General features: G+C 33.3%; 1 protein-coding gene across 2 annotated transcripts; it reads right to left on the bottom strand.

Annotated features, from left to right (window-relative positions):
- Positions 1-916: 916 nt before the first annotated feature.
- On the bottom strand, positions 917-16,053 carry LOC121371130 (tight junction-associated protein 1-like). Of its 2 annotated transcripts, XM_041496795.1 has the most exons (8): positions 15,942-16,053; positions 9,123-9,254; positions 8,468-8,511; positions 6,046-6,210; positions 5,473-5,539; positions 4,405-4,512; positions 3,872-3,955; positions 917-1,553 (listed from the first exon to the last, which is right to left on the bottom strand). In XM_041496795.1, the coding sequence occupies exons 2-8, from the start codon at positions 9,186-9,188 to the stop codon at positions 1,116-1,118; spliced, it is 972 nt and encodes a 323-aa protein (XP_041352729.1). In that variant the 5' UTR covers positions 9,189-9,254; positions 15,942-16,053; the 3' UTR covers positions 917-1,115. The 2 variants fall into 2 exon arrangements, with proteins under 2 accessions (XP_041352729.1, XP_041352730.1); XM_041496796.1 differs by lacking the exon at positions 15,942-16,053 and having other exon boundaries at positions 9,123-10,810.
- Positions 16,054-19,986: the final 3,933 nt, after the last annotated feature.

The following is a 19,986-nucleotide window of genomic DNA, read 5'->3' as shown; positions in this document are numbered from 1 at the left end:
TATATTTCACGAGATGTCCGTAATGAGGTTTTACTTATGATTAATGAAAATACAATGTTTATTGCATCATTATAATGATTTTAAATAAGTACCACGCCACCGTTCCTCATTATAGTAACAACTGAATATTAATTTATAAGATTTATATAAATTTGTCTTTGGTACTTAGGTACACTAACCACAAATAATGTAACGCAACCTGTAACTGTAAGGCTGTAAGTGTAATACCGTAAACGTACTAATTAAATTTTTTATTTCTTGTTCATGTTCTTAACATTTTTGGATAAAATATTATAATTTTTTAAAATATGTATTAAATCATAATAATATTTAAACTTTAAAAAAAAAAAAAAAGTGTTAAATTTTTTTTTTTTTTTTTTTTTAATGCCAAGATCTAAGGTTAAGAAGTATATATGACATTATATAGTATTCATATAACTTATTGTAATAATGTTTTTTTTAAATCTTGCGATTTTGGGTTAAATTGTGTGAATTAAAAAAATCTTTTTGACAAAATCTCCTGCTTTTTCAACACACACCTCCTGCTTTCTCTTGACTAAAGGTTGACAGGTCTGAATAGTATTCATATAACTACCAGACGTTTTGGTTAGGAATAAGAATACATAACAATTACATATTAAAATTCACATCCGTTTACACAATGGGTATGTTAAATTAAAAAAACAAAATCTGTCAAGTAATGACCATCTACCCGTAATAAATCACTGACAATGGTCCCTTATTTTACTGTTTATGCTGATGGTCACTTTTTATAATAAATATTAATGAAGGTTCAAAGCCATGACTTTTCAGACACATTTCAAACTAGATATACAAATTTGAAAACATAATTATAATTTTCACATATAAAAATGACATATCTCAAAAGTATAAAAAAGAAACAAAACAAACTTAATAAAGCTTGATATTTCATTTGGCAGCAAATGTAGACTTCAATCAGGATTTAGAACATTTATACAGAATTAGAAATCTGACTAACATTTTCCCCCAACTACACTGATAATAAAAATAAGCAGGAATTGTTGCACAAGCATCACAGTGACCTAACACCATTGCACAAAAGGAAATATTCTATTCCAAATAATTTTGAAGTGTTATATTTCTGTTTCTGTGGAATTGAGTCTCACATGTGCAAGATGCTTACCATTTAGTCTATTAACTTTCTGTGGAAAGCCCGTAATTTCAGTAACATTAGAAAAGTTAACTTGCACTTCCTTGTCTAACAGAGAAACATCTCGGCCACACTTTAAACATATGTGTGTCCACCGTGACTTCTGTTTTGATGTAGGTTGAGATAATACTTTTGTGATGATGGACATCGGAACAGTGTCTGTTGGAGAAACACCTTGTACTGCATTGTTAGCATTCGATTCGTTCAATGTAGGATTCACAGAATAGAACATGGCTGTTGGCGGGAACGTAGCTATTGGAACACGTATCAACTTTGTTTCATTTGCTCGACTGTTTTCCAGATTTCGTATTTGTTCTCTAGTCATGTGATCCTTCACTCGGTCTTGTAAGTCGACTGGCAGCTGCAATTGATGTAAAACACTCATTTTACAGAAGGTATAAATAGAAGAAAAATACTTTTGTGTGACACAAGAGTTTAGTTAGTTTGTTTGTGAATGAATGTAGAAACTGATTCTAATCAAATTAGAAGCTTTAAATTTAATGATAAATATGATATGTAACAAAAACCAACAAAGTCTGACACCCAATAGCTGATTTATTTTTGTGCTGGGGTTGTTAAACATCAGGGTTCATACGCCTTTTTCAAGTTGATTTTCCATGACTTTTCCATGACCCAAATAATACAATTCCATGACTATATGATTATTGTTTAAATTTTAGTTATGAACTTGTACATCATGTACATCTGGATATTTGTATTTGCTAAAATCAGTTTAGGCCCAAAACACACCATCGCTGGGTCTTGGTCTTGACTCTTATGTGTTTTCAATATATATTAACTGCACTCATATCTTTAAAAATAGTTTCTTCTCTAAACACCAACAATAATTATCATCATTCTACTCTGATATATATATATATATATCTTTCCTATTGTTTATTAAGAAACATAAATTAAAATATGGCTAGCATAGACTGCAGCTGCCAAAGTGAAAATTGTGCATATTTTCTATGTGGTCTGTTGCCTGGACCCATATTCACAAAATATCGTAAGCCTAGTTTTACACGTAAACGTAAATCTACGACTGAAGAGCTATTCACGAAACAACGAAAACGTAAGTTACGTGTAAAGTTGGACGTAAATATAAGAGTGCCTCAGGTTGCAACTAACGCTGCACGTAAGTTGTGTACATATAATAAATCAAGCACGAGGGCCGTTATTTACTATTATTTACGGAAACTAGCAGTATTTCCAATAAATGAAGCAGTTTGCGATGGTGAACGCCCACGGAATGAACATATTTTTGTTCGTGATCGAACGGATATTTTCGACTCGGCCAATTTCTCCTGAGTTATCTTTTCCTTTTTAAGAAATGTCCTCAAGTTCGTACCAAAACGCGGATCCCTACCAATACCAAAATGCCATGGTTCACTGTTCGCTATGTTATTGTTAGCAGACGACAAACAAAATTGCGTTTTGCACATTTGTTATTTACCCGGTAGCCATCGTTTCTAATGTGTTTTTATTAATTACTCCAGTGAGAATGTTAAATCGTAGATTTACGTCCAACCAAGTTACGTTTACATTTACGACCATCTTTGAGAATAAGGTGCTTCTTGCATGTAAACGTAAATCTACGGCACACGTAAGTGCTAGTCGTAGACGTAAATTTACACTTTTTTGTGAATATGGGTCCAGATCTGTAGTTCACATCAGCACAGATGCGGTGTATTTTGTTACATTCGATTCAGTTTTAGTGAGGTTTTTTTTAACTGGTACCATACTCGCCAGACCCTAAAATCAATGGTTGCACAACGGACTATCTTTGTAAAATTCTTAGTCGCCCTTGGTCACCATACTTGCCATCCCAGACCCAGGCACAGCTTCGGCGTATTTTGGGCCTTAGGCGGCAAAGAATATTTAACTGTTTCTCAGTTGTATGCATTACGTGTGCAATGTAATGCTGTAAAAGCATTACAATACTAGTCGCATGACTAATTAACTGTATGCATTACGCTTGCAATATAATGCTGTAATAGTCGGGAGACAAATACCAGTCAACTGACTCATTCTAACCCGAACCAGTTTAGCACTTGTGCTTCTAGACAACGATCGGATTTACCAATTTAAGAATTATACACTTTATTCAAATTTTATTTCCGGGTGTCTTTTTTTTTCTTCTCCAGTGTGGAGTCAGGGGTGGAAGCAATAAGTTGATTATCCATGACTTTTTATGACTTTTTTATTGAAAAATATAGTTTTTCAGGTTTTCCATGATGCATGCAAACCCTGAAACATTCATTCATTCATTCATTCCAAACTCAAATTACAAGATTTATATGCACACATTTTTTTTCAAGGTACAGATACCAATGGTTGGTTTACGAAATTTACATGTTGCTAACATGCACTAATGTGTGTATTCACTGATAAAAAATCACAATGTTAATCCGGTTTACATTACATTTTTAATATTTAACCATTTAGTACTGATCTTATGAAGTACCATTCAGCATTTTTAATTAACTATAACTCATAATCCTGGTTTTAAAAAATCAGCATTAATGAAATCAACAATTGTTTAATACAATGTATTAAAAATGGTGAGATGTTAACATACACTTTATAATAATGTTACCGCAGCAATGCTGTGTTTCATCTAAGTGAAAATAACATTAGTTTAGAAGTAATTTAAAAGAAACAAAAGAAACTTTTTACCGAATTCAGTTTATGAGCAACAAAAGTTGATGGTTTGCAATGTAGAAGCTGTACTGCCAAATTGCAATCTCTTCGACATCGATCCTGAAAGATTTAAATGTGCACTATCATAGTTGCAAATGCTACATATTTTACATTCATATGCGATTATACAACAAATGAAATATAATTCAGACAGGGCATAAACCGTTGTTTCTCCCAAGAATTTTTAGTAAAACAAGAAAATATATTTTTTAAATCTGTCGTGTATCCATTAAACAGCAGCCTGTGTTTCACTGTCAAATAGTACAGTTTAACAACGCATAAGCATAACTTACATCCAATGTAATCTGTTGGTCACACTCTGTAGATAATGCCAATACAATTAATTTGTTTCCGTTAGTAAATGAAATTATTTTGTTGTGCTTTTTTATGGGCATGTAGTTCAAGATGTAATCTTTACATTTTAAACTAAAAATAAATATTCTGACAGCATATTAAAAATATTAATTACAATTATCAAATCCTTTAGAAATAAAATAAGATCCACTTACATTTTCTTCTTCAAGTTCACAAACCATTACTTTAGATTCAATTAGTCTTGATGTTATGGAAGCCAACTCTCTTTGTAAAGAAATCTTTTCACCCTCAAATTTATTAACCTGAAATTATGCAAAATCAATTTTGTATAGATGAAACCCCCAAAAGAAGAGGAAAACCGACAAATAAAACAAACAACTGTTTAAAATGATTCCAATACAACAGTACAGAAGTACATTGAAGAGCCTTTTAAACATCTATAGCCTAACCATGTTCCACATAACAAAACCATGTTCCACATAACAGAACCATTATTCAATGCAGAATCAATAAAACAACCTGCTATTATATACTGTGTTTCAATTGTTTAATCATTTGAATGAAACATGCCCTTTCAGGTTTTTAAGCTGAGAGTGGTGATAAAATATTTTCTTAAGTAAGATGACTCAAACAAATCCATTTAGATATGATAAACTTTGTAGATTCATGTTCATCCACAAAACAAAAAAGAAAGGATGTAATGAAAGCAACCTGGATCACCCCAAAACGGTTTCTTCTGTAGCAAACATTATGGCTTAAGTTATAAGAAAAACTTTCAATAATCAAATTATCAACAAACCATTACAATAAATGGGCTAGTCTAAATCTTTGAATGCCCCTCTTACCCAATATTTTTTTAATTTTTAATTATATATTTGTACTCTTATAATACCATATCAATTCAAGTATAAATAGCATCTACTTAAGTCAAATATGTTTTCCACATCAATCCTCTCTAAAAACACATTTTATTATTTCTATTTCCAGTGCTCCACAAAAACATGTTTTCATCAGAGAAAACTTGGACAATAGAAGTTTTTTCATATGTACACAAAAAGAGATCATTTTACATATATTTTTAATTTCACAGATGACCATCCATTACTTTTATATAGCTTTAATTCAAACTTTTTATTTTTCATTTTAATCTTTACATAATTCTTCTCAACCGATAGCCTAGCTAGCATGTCACAAATCACACTACTCTTTGATTTCATATCAAGAAGAGTATTCAAAAACCTCGACTGTAAGTAGATCCTTACAATTTTTAGGAGTTTATCTTCTAAATCATGATTTACTTTCTGCATTCTCTTGTGACTTTCCATCAATCTGCAATGGAAAAAAATATCATAAAACATTTTGTGAAGTAGAAATAAAAAACAACTATCTGAAAATGTAAGTTAAATATTATTTTGTGACAATGCTAATTTTATTTATAATTAAAACTGTAGAGCTGTTACTATCTGTTTGGATCCTAATGAAGACAAAAATCCTCAGAGAAATTATTCACCATTAAAAACTGACAATGTTCATACCACCTGATTCCATAAAAATACATAATATCTAATTATAGAAACTTAACAGGGCTCACCCAGCCCATTGCCAAATTGGTTACATTTAATATCTGGCTCATAAAATGTTTAAAGAATTACTCTACATATTTGAAAGTTTGATAAGACAAAATTATTTCCAGTGTGAGCACTTCTTAAACTGCTTAAAGTTGCAAATACTAAAACAAAATGTACTAAAATATGACTGTCTGCATATTTGCAATTTAGAAATTGATTCATTGTTTAACAAAATAATTTGTAAATAATATGATTCTTCCATCCCACCTTTCATATCTATCTCTTAGCCTGGCAAATTCCTCTCTGAATTTCACCAGTTCGTATTCAGAAAGCTGCTTGTTGTCGGCCAGTTCGTGTTCCAACTGTGAGATGTGGTTTTTACTGCGTATCAAATGAAACTGTAATTCCTCAATTTCCTGATGGAGGTCTAGACTATAGATACAAATCAATATCACTTAACTAATGTATGTATGTCATTTTAAGGTAATGCTTCAATACCCCATCCCTGAAATTACTACATTAAAATTACAAAATAAGACAAACTGAGGAGAAAAGGTTAAGCAATTTAGAGAGAAAGGCAATAAGATGAGAACATTATTATAAATCTTTCGAAAAGAATTATAGCATTCTAAAAATGCCAGAGGTTAAAACAGGTATGGCCATACCCACCTTTTTTCTCTTAAGTTAACCTTATGACAAACTTAATTATTGTATGATTTTCTTAACCCTAACTCTAAACGTAACCCATTTTCTTTCTGGGGGAGGCCCCTCAACCCGCTATTGACTGTGGTTGCATTCAATTCTACAGCGCCATACCCAAATATTTCTTTCTGGCAGAAACACTGCCATAAACTGTTTCTTTTTCTTCCAATTTTGCCAAGTACAAATGGAATGGAGGCAAAAAATTCAACTATTTTTTTTATATGTGTATGAAAATTGATCAAGACTATAAGTAACATGTATAATAATGTAATCATGAACACAATTCTCCATATCATTCATATTTATAGGTGTAACCAACAAAAATTAATCTATAAACAGCTGTCAAAATGCTATGTTCTATTTCAATATAACCATTACAACAGTTGTCTAAATGTATATTTCAATAGAGCTCAGTGCAACAGCTTGTTTTAATAATAATAATAGATTTTTATTTCAGATCAGAGATCCATAGAACATATATAAACATCACATACAATTGCCTGGCTACACATCATTAATAATAAACGAGGAAGTGACAGTGTAACTATAACATTTTATTAATTCTGTGATGTTTACATCCAGCTGTATAAGGTTCAGAGTGCCCTGCCTTTGTGTCAAGACAATTACTTCACCTTATAATTTACAAAGCTTGTTTATACCGGTACATGTCCATAAATTCAGCCCATTATATTAATTTACATTTCACTACGCTGTACACATAACCTCACTACTCTCAAATAAGTCCATTACAAGTAGAAATTAAACCAATATGGTCAACATGCAATATCCTAATATAAATAAGACTTGAGGTGTTATGAGGTGATATTTTTCATGCAGGGTTTCTGCCAGAGGGTAAAATGGGTATGGCGCCATACCCAAATGTTTTGCAAATTGGTTTTTTTTTTAAAGTTAATCTCTTGAGAAAATGAATGACTCTTATCAGTACTCTATGATTTTCTTAACCCTAACCCTAAACTTAAACCATTTTCTTTCTGGGGGAGGATCCTATACCCCCTGTTGATTGTGGTTGCATTCAATTCCATAGCGCCATACCCAAAGATTTCTTTCTGGCAGAAACACTGTCATGGTATGAATATCTAATACAGCTTGCTTACATATTATAATCCACAATAAACCATGGTTTGAAATAAGTCAAGAGTGGTCATTAAAGTTACTAGGAGGTTAACACATGTCAAGAAAGTCAAAATGGTACTTCATTCTCCACAAAATTTTATTGAACAATATACTATATTAACACCACCTAAATTTTGAATAATTGCGTTATTAAAATATAAAATGTACATTTAAGCATCAATACAATTAGAACAGTGATATGAATGAAGAACAAATTTGAAAGTATAGTATGCTTATTCTGATGCCTGGTAAACCCATTAAGGTTTTTTCTACACCTATATCATTATCAGACAATTATATATTTGCAAATGTATTGAGAATGACAGGTTTATCAGCTTTGTACTTTTTAAGAGTCATGAGTTAATTAATAGGTATTACAAAATAGAGCTCGTCATATTCCATAACTTTAATTTAGAAAACGAATTTATAAATAAAGTTAAGAAACAGGATTTTATAATTTTTTGTAAAGTAGTTTTGTATTTATTTTCATCTGTTGTAACCTTATGTAAGATAGTTTAATATTGTTAACCAGTACTAAACCAAAGTACAAATAAAAATTCTGAAGAATTAAATGTCTTTCTTATAATAAACCTATTTGGTGTCACTGATCTCATTGCATGTTAAAAAAAAAATAAAAAAAAAATAATTAAATTCAGTTAAAACATTTTTAATTCAATAAATTTCTCCCCACCCCCAACATTCCTTGATATTTCATTATATGCCAAGTTTCATTCAAGTAAGATTTATAGTTTGTGAGAAATGGAGCTAAATATAACACTTAACACTGAACAAAACGTGAAAGTTGACATCTCCAGAAAGCAAAATAACAAGCTAGTTTCTAAGACTATATTACCTGGTTGAGTTTGTGAAGCAACTTTCACAGGTACAGCCACACTTCTGATAATAAAAAATAAAAAATACATGTATTCTTTTCAGACAAATAAACGTATGTAGTATTATTTATAAAGACAATTTTTTTTAATCCATTACCATTGGTTAGTTAAAAGTTTGTTTTGTTTAATGACACCACTAGAGCACATTGACTTATTATTCATTGGCTATTGATGTCAAACATTTGGTAATTACAACATTAGAGAGAAAACCAGATATATTTTTTAGTTAGTAGCGAGGGATCTTCCCACAGACAGGCCTTTGATATACCAGTTGTGGTGCACTGGCTAGAATGAAAAATAACCCAATGGGCCTGTTAACAGGCCATGGGATTTTACATTTTATGAGAAACAAGGAAAGTAATATTTGTTTAAAAACACTATGGCATATTCTAAACTATGGTTACTTCAGGGCTGGCTCTATCACTCGCCAATTTTATTTTAATGTAATTATTAATATTTTGTTAGAAAATAAGTCAAGTTAAAAGATAATTTGGTGAAATTTTCTGCCCACCCAGAGCTAGCCTTGTTACTTGATGCAGTGTTCTCAATGAATGACAATTAAAGGGGGGTGGCTGCACAATAAACCCCTGTTGGGGTAATGTAAAAGGAAATCACCTTGCAGACATTTGCCATTATTGGAACCACAATTTCAGGACTTTTCCTGCTGTGACTTGGCTTCATTTCAGAAAATCACAGTATTCTTCACTAGGATTTTAGCATTGTGTTATCCTTCCTATGAATAATGTTCTGAAAAAAAAACACACACAAAAAACACCTGAATTAAGGTATGCAGAAACACCAAAAATTAACTTCATCTGTTTACAGACACATGGGTGGAAATTTAAAGTACATGTATCATGAAAAACCATGAACCAGGCTACCCTTACAACCGGTCTATTGGTACATATGACTTATTTCCAAGAAACCGTAATCAGTTCAAGTGTTCCGAGTTTAGTTTGCTGATTGCAAAACATCAGGGATCATTAATTTTTTTTTTAATTCTTTTTTTTACTTCAAAACACTTAAAATTATGGTAGGTCAGTAAACCTGAAACACACATATTGTTTTTAGGCCTAACATATATATCACAACAAAATGACCCAAGGACGAACTTGTCGTTGTAACATATAACATATTTTTTCATTATGCCATACTGTTTTGGTCCTTGGTCCATTACATTCTTTTGTTGTTTTTGACAGGTTAATTACCAGGACGTTGCTACATGATTGACGTAAGTGACAACCCGTAGACGTTGGCAGTTAGTAGTAAATACTAAATGAGGGTCTGGTCAGGTCAGGTAAAATAGAAATAACAGTACAACTGCTTTTATAATAAGGAAATAACAGTACAACTGTTTTTAATATATGGTCAATTTGCTTGCTATATGTATAGCATAGCAAGCTCTATGTGGTTTCTCGGAAAATGGGATTATGAATACAAACATTTGTTTAAACATCAAAACAAAATTTTGCTTTTTTTTTAATTCATGCTTTCATGCATATAGTGAAAAAAAAAAATCCCCACCCAAGTTATTAATTTCCAGTAGAAACCATGTATCAGTTTTGATGCAATAACATACATAACAAAGGGAAAGAACTCTCAGTTACTGCGGGTGTTATTATTGTTTTGTATGAAGACCCATTATGGACAAACTATTAATAAATGTTGTGAACATCAAGTCCTGGTGTGAATTTCACCAGAATTTGTCTTTTGACTGTCCTGTTATCATGGTTAAAGGTAGCTAAAACCAATAACTTAAAAAGTCTTGTTACATATAATCTGAACACAAATTCTGGAATGGATATTTCAAACTGGAACAAATCATAAATGTCAATATACAAAACAGTAACACTGTAGAAATTTGCTGAGTATATTCTGTATGCAGTGAAGCAGGCCTAGCTCTGCCACTTGCCAAATTCACCAACTGCAAATTTTATTTTTGAGATAATTTGGCCAAATTTTCTGATCACCCAGAGCTAGCCCTGAGAAGTCACGTAAACGTTCTGTTTGTCTTAAATACAACCTTGGGATCACTGGAGAATACTGGATGCAGGGTTGAAAATTAGCAGTCGCCCGGTCACCCGTGGCGACCTTTACTGGCTAAGGGTGACTAGGAATATTACAAAGGTAGTCCGTTGGGCGACCATTGATTTTAGTGTCTGCTGAGTATTGTACTAGTTAAAAAACAGAAACACACTGATACTGAATCTAGTGTGATAAAACACACCACATCTATGTTGGCACAAACTACAGATCTGGCAGCAGAAGACCTAGAACAGGTTCTATATTTTGACAGCGCCAACATAATGAATAAAGATAAAATTCATATAAAACATATTAATTTATTAAGTTTTAAACCCATACCGTCTCAAATAACATTTTATTGGGGATAAAAGTGCACTGTAAATTAAAATAAAAAATTCTTTACAAATTACCATCAAACTGCATAGGTTAACTCTCTTTGTTTTTGATACAAGTTTTAAGGCAATTGATGGAACATCCAAGGTAATCTGAATGACACAACTTTAATACATGATTAGGACCGTATCTCTGCACAAAGCAGTGTCGAATGGGCATTTGGCAAAACAGTGGGTGATTCCATCGATCTCTATCTAGAACAGCCACTCCCAAGGAAATCATTTGCTGGGAAATTCACCCCTCTTGTATTACCACAAAGTTTATTCCACCCCTCTTGCATCACCACAGAGGACTGCCACTCCCAAACTAGTTTACTAAAGCACACGCAGTTCTTCATTTCTACTGCATTATCTTTTACCCTGCGTTAAAAATGAGATTTAATATGTTTAATTTAATGGTACTTTGTAAAGAAACATGTTTATTTATACTGGATTTCTTTTTCAAATTTTTATTTATTTGAGTTGGTATAGGTTTAAAACTTAACATGTTTTTATATCAATTTTTACTTCATTCATTATGAAGTTAAACGTCAATTCATCGATTTTCTTTAACGCAAACGGTTATTATTCAACAAAAAACCCACTATGGTTTTAATTTTACCTGTGCAGTTAAAATCCAATGTGATAATTGGGAGGGCTAGTTGAATTTAAGAAGGGCCAGTAAGATTTTTCTTCAACTGGCCCTGCTGGTGACCTTGGTTTTCATGTTAATTTTCAACCCTGCTGGATGTTTTAGTGATCACCATCATTATATTGTACCCATTTGACACGAATTCACAAGATTTAAACACATTTATTGGTGTGCTGGTGGAGAAAACTGTTTACAAATTATACAAAATTTCGATTCCTCTGAATCAGACCTTTCACTTTCCTCATGAAAATATGAATTGCTTTAACCAAGATGGATGGTCCAGGCTGGAGTAATGAAGGTAAGTTTTTGTGTTCTTTCCTATTATCATCTTCTCAGTGCTTTGTTTATTTTTATTTTTAAATATTATTATCAGTGCCTCATATTATTTATATTTGTGTTTAGTTTATAATTAAAAACTTCTTTTTTTAAAAGTAACAAATACAGTCGAATCCACTTTATTGTATATCGGTTTATAGCATAAATCGGCTATTTGCATATAATTCGGCTGCACAGAACCATTTAGCATTAAATCAATACAAATTATGTCGCATATTTGAATAGCTTTATAAAAACAAACATCGGTTAATTGCATACGAAAACCAAACAAATCTAGAAAATGTTCCACAAACCTTTAATATTTTACCAGAAACAATTGTAATTGCACAGAGAATAAAGCAGAATGTTCTATGTTGATTAAAAACTCATATTAAAAGAAGAAAAAAGTAAAAGCGGTTACTAAAACAAGAAATGTACAATGTTGACATCTCGCGCCACAAGACTCATCGTAGTGCTTATACAAGCTATATTGTTACCTTTATTTAAATAGAGTAGGACAAAAAAAAACTTACATTTTCGTCTTGGGGAGGGCAAGTGCCTCCCTACCTCTGGTTCCTACAGACTGTACTACTACTACTACTAAAACTACTACTACTACTACTACCAACAATAATAAACGGTGCATCTAATTGCTGATAACAATAGGTTAGCCACTAGTACTGGTGCCGAATAGCAAATGTAGGCTAATTGCGGTTTATATATAAAATTTATTATTACAAACACTGTAGTATAGTCAACATGGTCAGTGACGGACTATCATTGTCGTCTTATTCTGATTAAAGTATCATGATTGCTGCAGCAGCCACTTCATCAACAGAAGCACCCATGTTGGTAAACAGACCTGTCAACCTTTAGTCAAGAGAAAGCAGGAGGTGTATGTTGAAAAAGCAGGAGATTTTGTAAAAAAGCTGATTTTTTAAATTAACACAATTTAACCCACAATTGCAAGATTTAAAAAATATATATATATTACAATAAGTTATATGAACACTACATAATGTCATATATACTTGTTAACCTTAAATCTTAGCATTTAAATTTTTTTATAATAATTAAAACAAAATTTAAAAATTAAAATATATATTATTATTAATTTTTTTTAAAGTTTAAATAATATTATGATTTAATTTCTTTCTTTTTTTAATAACTCTTTTATCCAAAAATGTTAAGAACACGAACAAGAAAATTAAAAAATGTATTAGTACATTTAGGGTATTATACTTACAGCCTTACACATCATCATTTGTGGTTAGTGTAGCTGAGTACCTAAGACAAATTTATATAAATCTTATAAACTAATATTCAGTTTTTACTATTATGAGGAACAGTGGCGTGGTACTTATTTAAAATCATTATAATGATGCAATAAATATTGTATTTCCATTAATCATAAGTAAAACCTCATTTGATCAAATACCGGGAGACTCCCGCGGAATCCTGGAGGGTTGACAGGTCTGGGTAAAGTAACTTCCTGTTCCAAACTCATTCCTTTCGCAGTCCAGGACAGAACAGTTGGAACATTCCCAGGAGAGTTGAAAGGAATGCACCCCAAGTCTGTGTGCACTCTGGGAAATTTGTCGTGACATAGGCATTTCTGTGCTTCAAGCAACATCTACCGGTGACATCAGAATACTAACTTTCAAAATTATTTATCGATATAACTTCTGCCATTTTGTTTTTTTATGGAATACTTTTCAAGAGGGGTGAAAGCCTCCAAAGTATGTGACATAATTAATATAAAATCAATCTCTAGTGGTATCATTAAATAAAAATAAAAATAATAATAATAAAATTAATATGATGTCATCACGTTTGCTTTTATATTATAACATGTTATGACATTGTTAGATTAAGTTATATCCTTTCACCCCTCTTGGAGAATATTCCATAAAAAGTCAAAATGGCAGCCGGCACAAACTTACATGCTTTTTGCCCTATGCGATCTCAGCAAAGTCGACATAGGTGACATGGTTATCATCTAAGGTCGACGAAAGTAACTTTTCGCACCCTTGTTTTGGCTTTGTACACAGTAAATAAAACATATCCAACGGTAATTTTTTTATATGATATATTTGACAAAAGGTACTTTTTATTTCTTTCATCTTTTGAAACTTAAAATTAATATTTTGTCCAGAATTATGAAAAATAACAAAATACCAACCTGTAAACAACGTTGTCTGCTTGTTATAGAAATTTGACAGGGGTCAAGGTTAGTAGACCAGTTTTTATTTTAATGTGGCGAAGCATTGTAATAATATAGCTAATTTTGAATTTGAATGACGTCACTTTGAATTGCCTTACAATAACCATACACTGGGTACATGACGTTTCCGTTTTAAGAATGATGGAAAAATTCCAATGCAAACTTGCTATTGAAAAGTTTTTGTCTGAACATCTAATGCATCTGAATGTGTTTGAAGAAAATCTTGTGATTAAAAAATTGTACCTTTTACGAAATATGGATTTCAAGTGAAATTACAGTAAGATATGCTATATTTATTACGAACCCAAAACAAGGGTGCGAAAAGTGACTGTCGTCGACCTTAGTATGTGGAATCTGTGTCAATGTAATGGGTTTTTTCAAGATTTCTGTCTGGACAAAATGTGGGTAAAATCTAATGAAAAATAAAAGGTAGGAGAGCAATTTTTTGTAGTTGTTAACATTTTGGTTCGGACAGTAGTTATGTTACAAAATGGACCGATGGATGGTATGAAACTACTGATTCGAATAAAATTACCCCTATTGTCCGAACCAAATTGTTAACGACAAAAAATTACTCTCCTACCTTTAACTACCGTTATATTTCCTCCGAAGTTTGTCCAGACACAAATTGCAAAAAAACCACTACAAATATACACATTCCCCACACGAGACTGCAACGATGTCGCCGATATCGTCTTTGTTGAGATTGCATAGGGAAAAATACATGCAGTTTTCTGCCATCTACCATGTTGCTTTTTTATGGAATGCTCTTCAAGAGGGGTGAAAGCCTCCAAAGTATGTGACACAATTAATATGAATCAGTGATCTCTAGTGGTATCATTAAAAAAATAATAATAATAAAATAAAATTAAAATAATATGACGTCATCACGTTTGCTTTTATATCATAACATGTTATGACGTTGTTAGATTAAGTCCTATCCTTTCACCCCTCTTGAAGAATATTCCATAAAAAGTCAAAATGGCAGGTGGCACAAAATTACATATTTTTTACCCTATCAGTCCTATCATCCTATGCGCTCTCAGCGAAATCGATATAGGTGACATAGTGATAGTTATCATCTGGTATGTGGAATCTGTGTCATTGTAATGGTTTTTTAAAGATTTCTGTCTGGACAGACTTTGCAGGTAATCTAACGGCAATTAAAAGTAGGAGAGTAATTTTTCGTAGCACTAGTTGTTAACAATTTGGTTCCGACAATAATTATAATTGTGGTGACTCGCGACCAGTCGACGACCGGATGTCAAAGTTGGAACTGGTCCGCCGCCTGACACCCCTGGAGACAAATAATCTACTGGTGCCTTACCATGTAGGGATTGGCGGGAAAAAGGGACCCACCCATTGGACGAGGAGCGTCACATGGGCACAAAACGACAGCAGACGATTCTGGAAGGCGAAGCCCGCACGCTTGCGACTGGAACCTAGATAGAGGACAGACGCATCACTCAAACGACCAAGTAGCTAAACCGTAAGTACCCCATTACTATAATCCTCATACTCGGCTAAAATCACTACATAATAAATATTTATAAAATTTGATAGGAGGGTACATAAGTTTAACTGTCATAAGGAAGTCTTGCCTAAGAGGGTGAGTGTAAGCCTCTATTCATGATGAGTGTCGAGGTTGCAGCTTTAACCGTTTAAGTTTAATTTTACATTCTTAACATTGTTTAAAAATGCATGTGACATGATGTGTTAATGTTATTTACCTGATTACCGCAGACTACCTGATTACATAATCGTAAATCAAATTTGTTAGTGGTAACTCATAAATACAACATTGATATTCCTTTTTCTATTAAGTAGTCTAATGTCGAAATGCCTACCATCACCATCACATTTTTAAAAAATAAACCACTATACAGTGTACTTGTCTTCCCTTCTGTGTGTTTTGTTTTCATAAAACTTAAGTTCCACGTCTTGACACTTGACAACTTCCGATGACATTTTGCGCATGCTCGGTTTTTGTGTGCAAACTGTGTATACTTACTATAAAAATTAAGCCCTCTGTCCAGTTGAAGTTGAACTGATGGGAAGTAATGAAGGGACGGAAAGGAAATGGTTTGTTTAATGACACAGTCAAGCCCGTAGCCAGGGGGGTTCGTAGGGTTCGAACGAACCCCCCTTTTTCTGAAGTGCCCTTTCAAACTAGGCTAGAGCCCCCCCCCCCCCCCCAGGCAGCCCCCAGCCAATTGTTGCTCGCTACGCTCGCAAGTGCCCTTTTAATACCAAAAAGAACCCCCCTACAAAAATCCTGGCTACGGGCTTGACAGTATACATATATTTTATACTATGCTATTTGGTGTTTAACATATGGTTATTTCTACATTTGGTCTTCTCCTACCGACGCAAAGGTTATTTTATGCATGCACTTTCCCATTGGCAGGACAGTAGCCTGAGTAGGTCTGCCTTTGATGTATCGGTTGTGAAGCCATGGGCGTCATTTGGTGGGGGACCCACTTTACTCTAAATAATGTTATCAGACAGCCACAATGACCTTCATTTTTCAAAATTTTAAGGGGGGGGGGGCATGCCCCCAGACCCCCCTAGAGTCGCTTCACGCCTAGGGCGCTCGCGATTAGTCGCACGAAATATTGTTAGAACCCAATTGTACCTCCCACTTTTTCCTTGCAAATGACGCCCATGTGTGAAGCACTTGTTTGAAAGGTTAAAAAGACCCAAAGTTCATCGATCCTGCGAGCCATCATTCAGAGTAACAGAACGTCCATCGTCATAGACAAAAACTAAGTAAGGCTGGTTCGCACCCCAGTTAGTTTAACGACTCACTGGGTAGGTGTAAGGCCACTACACCGACTTCTTTCTCATTAACATCTAACCTAGCACTAACCCACTGTCCTGGACAATCAGCCAGATAGCTGCATGAGGTGTAGCCTATGTACAGCGTGTCTGAATCTCAGTTGGATATAAGCACAAAAATAAGTACATGTATTTAAAGAAAATAAAAAACGACCCCCCCCCCCCCCCCCCCCCAAACAAACCAATAACAGCATATTTATCTATTAAACAATTATCATAGGGACTTCTAGTTTAGAATATTCAACGTAAAGCAATTGCACGCATGTGCATTTGTACAGGGTCTTTAGCCTTTATGTACTGATTGACAATATGATATTAATTAGATAATTAATATACATGTATAACGGAAATGAAGTGAAACTTTTAAAACAGTTTTTTATTTCACTTTCAGCTGAATTGATAAACTGTTTCGTTTGTTTCAGTTTAGCCAGATTAGGTAACAAGCATTGAAAGAAACAAATCGACGAGTCAAGGGTGGGAGTATAATACTACTAGTACATAAGCCTTTAAAACTGTGATTCGGTTTTTGCTAACAAACCTTCTTTTTTTTGGTAGGTGATGTTCTTAGGGATAACGATTATTTCACGTAGGCATCTGCATTCAATCCGTTCATATGGAATCGCAAGAAATATATTTTACACAACAGATTAAGATACGTTTGTAGTACCGTTGTAAATTTATTGCGAATCCTTCTTCTAACTGAGGTATCATGTGCGAGCAACAACCATTATTTCTTTGAATATAAACTGTAACACCACTCACCAGCAAACACAACTTCTTTTAAATTCGTTAAATATTTTGTAGTTGCAGTCGCCAATATTGTTATAATATGGTGAGATGTCCAATCCTTTTGTGTGTGTATATATGTGTGTACGTAAATGTACATATGTATGCGCAATGAAATAAGTTTCAATCAAATTCACTTAAACTTGTTTAGCGTAATGTATCTATATGATCAATCATTGATTCAGTTTTTAAGAGCTCTGTTTGGCTAATTCGGAAGGAAATTATTTCAGTGGTTTTGTTTTTACAAACATAGGCCTACAGACAATTGAGCAGAACACGTTCACAAAACAAATACTGTATAGGGGACAACTGCATGTGGATGGTTTACACGTCAAATTATCATTGAATATACGAATGCACAGACCATGATTTTTTAAAATGTGGATACTTCGTGCCGTGAAAGACTGCCTTGCATCCATGTACATTTATTGTATTATGCGAAGTTTAGGCCGCCGCCTGAAAAAGGTTTTTTTTTTCATGGTCTGTATAACATAATGGATGGTACCTTGTCATCTTTGATATCACAATGCACATAATGATGATGTTAACTCAGTTTTATAGGCTTTAAGTTGAACGTCTACTAACCAAGAGACAATATTTCTAAAAAAAAAAAATCGATTAATTTATAATAGATTTTATGCTTTCCCATCAGCAGATTTCGCTCGTAAGAAATTTTAAAAATGAGATACATTTATTAAAAATAATAACGTAACATATACAACATCATTTTGAAATATTGTGTCGGTTTATTTAACCATATGCAGGATAACATATGGATACAATGACTTCATATCGGATATTTTGTTTTTGTTTCGGTTATTAATTTAAGATCTCATTACACCATTCAAGGTACACGATAGTACCGAATTGTGGCACGTGTTGCGGTATACGCATTCACATCTAGCAACGATACTAATCAAGACAAATGTATGAAAAAACCTAAACACAAACAGGCAAACATCGATTTTATTTTTGATTTTGACCATATTATTGTGCAGTGTGTGTGGTGCATTTACTTTTGTAAACATGAAGGTAAAGTGGAACGGTTAGCTGATGTGCTCATAAAGACAGCTGGTATGGTCAAAGGAGGTCATGTGACAAAAACTGAAACATGAATATTCATCGTTTAAAATTATGAGTAAAAATAAATGAAAATATGAAATATCTTCGAAATGGTATATGTTGTCAGTACATATGAAAACAGATGCTGTTGTCAATTTTGATTTTAATTCGGCCAATCTAGCACGGGTTTCTGCAGTCTGTAGTGAGGCCTAACATTTTACGTTATCTTTTAGCGCTAGAAGAGACCAACTATAAATATTTAGGATGGACATGGTATTTAGTTAAAATATATCTTAAAACTTTTATCTCACTTAATTTTGCTTGAAACTTAAGCTACATCACTGAGTCGAACAATTCAAATTTATCTTTTATAATGTCAGTGTTGACTCAGTATCAAGTAAATTCCCTACGGCAAAGCTGGGAATATAATTTAGAACTTTAAGTAAAACTGTTATGCAGTTGGTTACATTATCCATTTAGGTATATTTGGGAACTGGGAACTGGGAACTCTATTAACGTGCTCACATCCAAGAGGTTCAGACACCAGTGGTCAGTCCTGGGACGGGAGTGGGTAGGGGAATGAGGTCAGGGTAATATGTAGGAAACAGTTTGGAAATTTAGAAATAAATAGCGAAAATAAAATGAAAATAAAAGATTCTTAAGGGACTTAAGATAATTTATGGCGCCAATTAGATAAATAATATATAAGTGTTATAGAGTTTAAAGTAATTAGTAGGCGCATAATTTTCTATCTGGTCTAAATGAAAAAGAAAATATAATTATAAATTAAATTAATCAATATAATATTAATATTTAGTATTAGCCCTGGAGTAAAAGGGTTCGCAAAGAGGAGGCATCGCGTCCAATCCAGTAAGCGCAACAATCATCCAGCTTACACCCAAGGTAGCTGGGCCGGATTTCCATGGGACAGGCGCGCCGGGTAGGGGGGGGGGGGGGGGGGGGGAGGCCGACTACTCGGGCATCCCTAACAACCCAAACCGTCTGCGCCCTATTGCGACCAAAACTGCACCCTACCATGTATGGTATAGTCTAAATGAATACAAACTTGATTAATACTATAGGTGTTGTTTTTTCTTCCTGAACAAGATCTGTGAAAATAATTCACTTTCCGATTTTAAAACACTTTGTCCGACTTGTAAACAAGCGAATGTGTCCGAGTTGCGGTCGAATTTTGAATTGTCACAT

Source organism: Gigantopelta aegis, chromosome 4, assembly GCF_016097555.1.
Source record: "Gigantopelta aegis isolate Gae_Host chromosome 4, Gae_host_genome, whole genome shotgun sequence".
In the NCBI taxonomy this organism is placed as follows: domain Eukaryota; kingdom Metazoa; phylum Mollusca; class Gastropoda; order Neomphalida; family Peltospiridae; genus Gigantopelta; species Gigantopelta aegis.
This window is presented reverse-complemented; position numbering and strand designations above follow the sequence as displayed.

Bases quoted from the DNA above. Each gene is read 5' to 3' on its own strand.
- LOC121371130 (XM_041496795.1), bottom strand. From the start codon at position 9,188: ATGAAGCCAAGTCACAGCAGGAAAAGTCCTGAAATTGTGGTTCCAATA. The intron at 6,211-8,467 runs GTAATATAGTCT...TTGTATCTATAG, and splicing joins TGCTTCACAAACTCAACCAG to TCTAGACCTCCATCAGGAAA. The intron at 1,554-3,871 runs GTAAAAAGTTTC...CATCAATTGCAG, and splicing joins TTGCTCATAAACTGAATTCG to CTGCCAGTCGACTTACAAGA.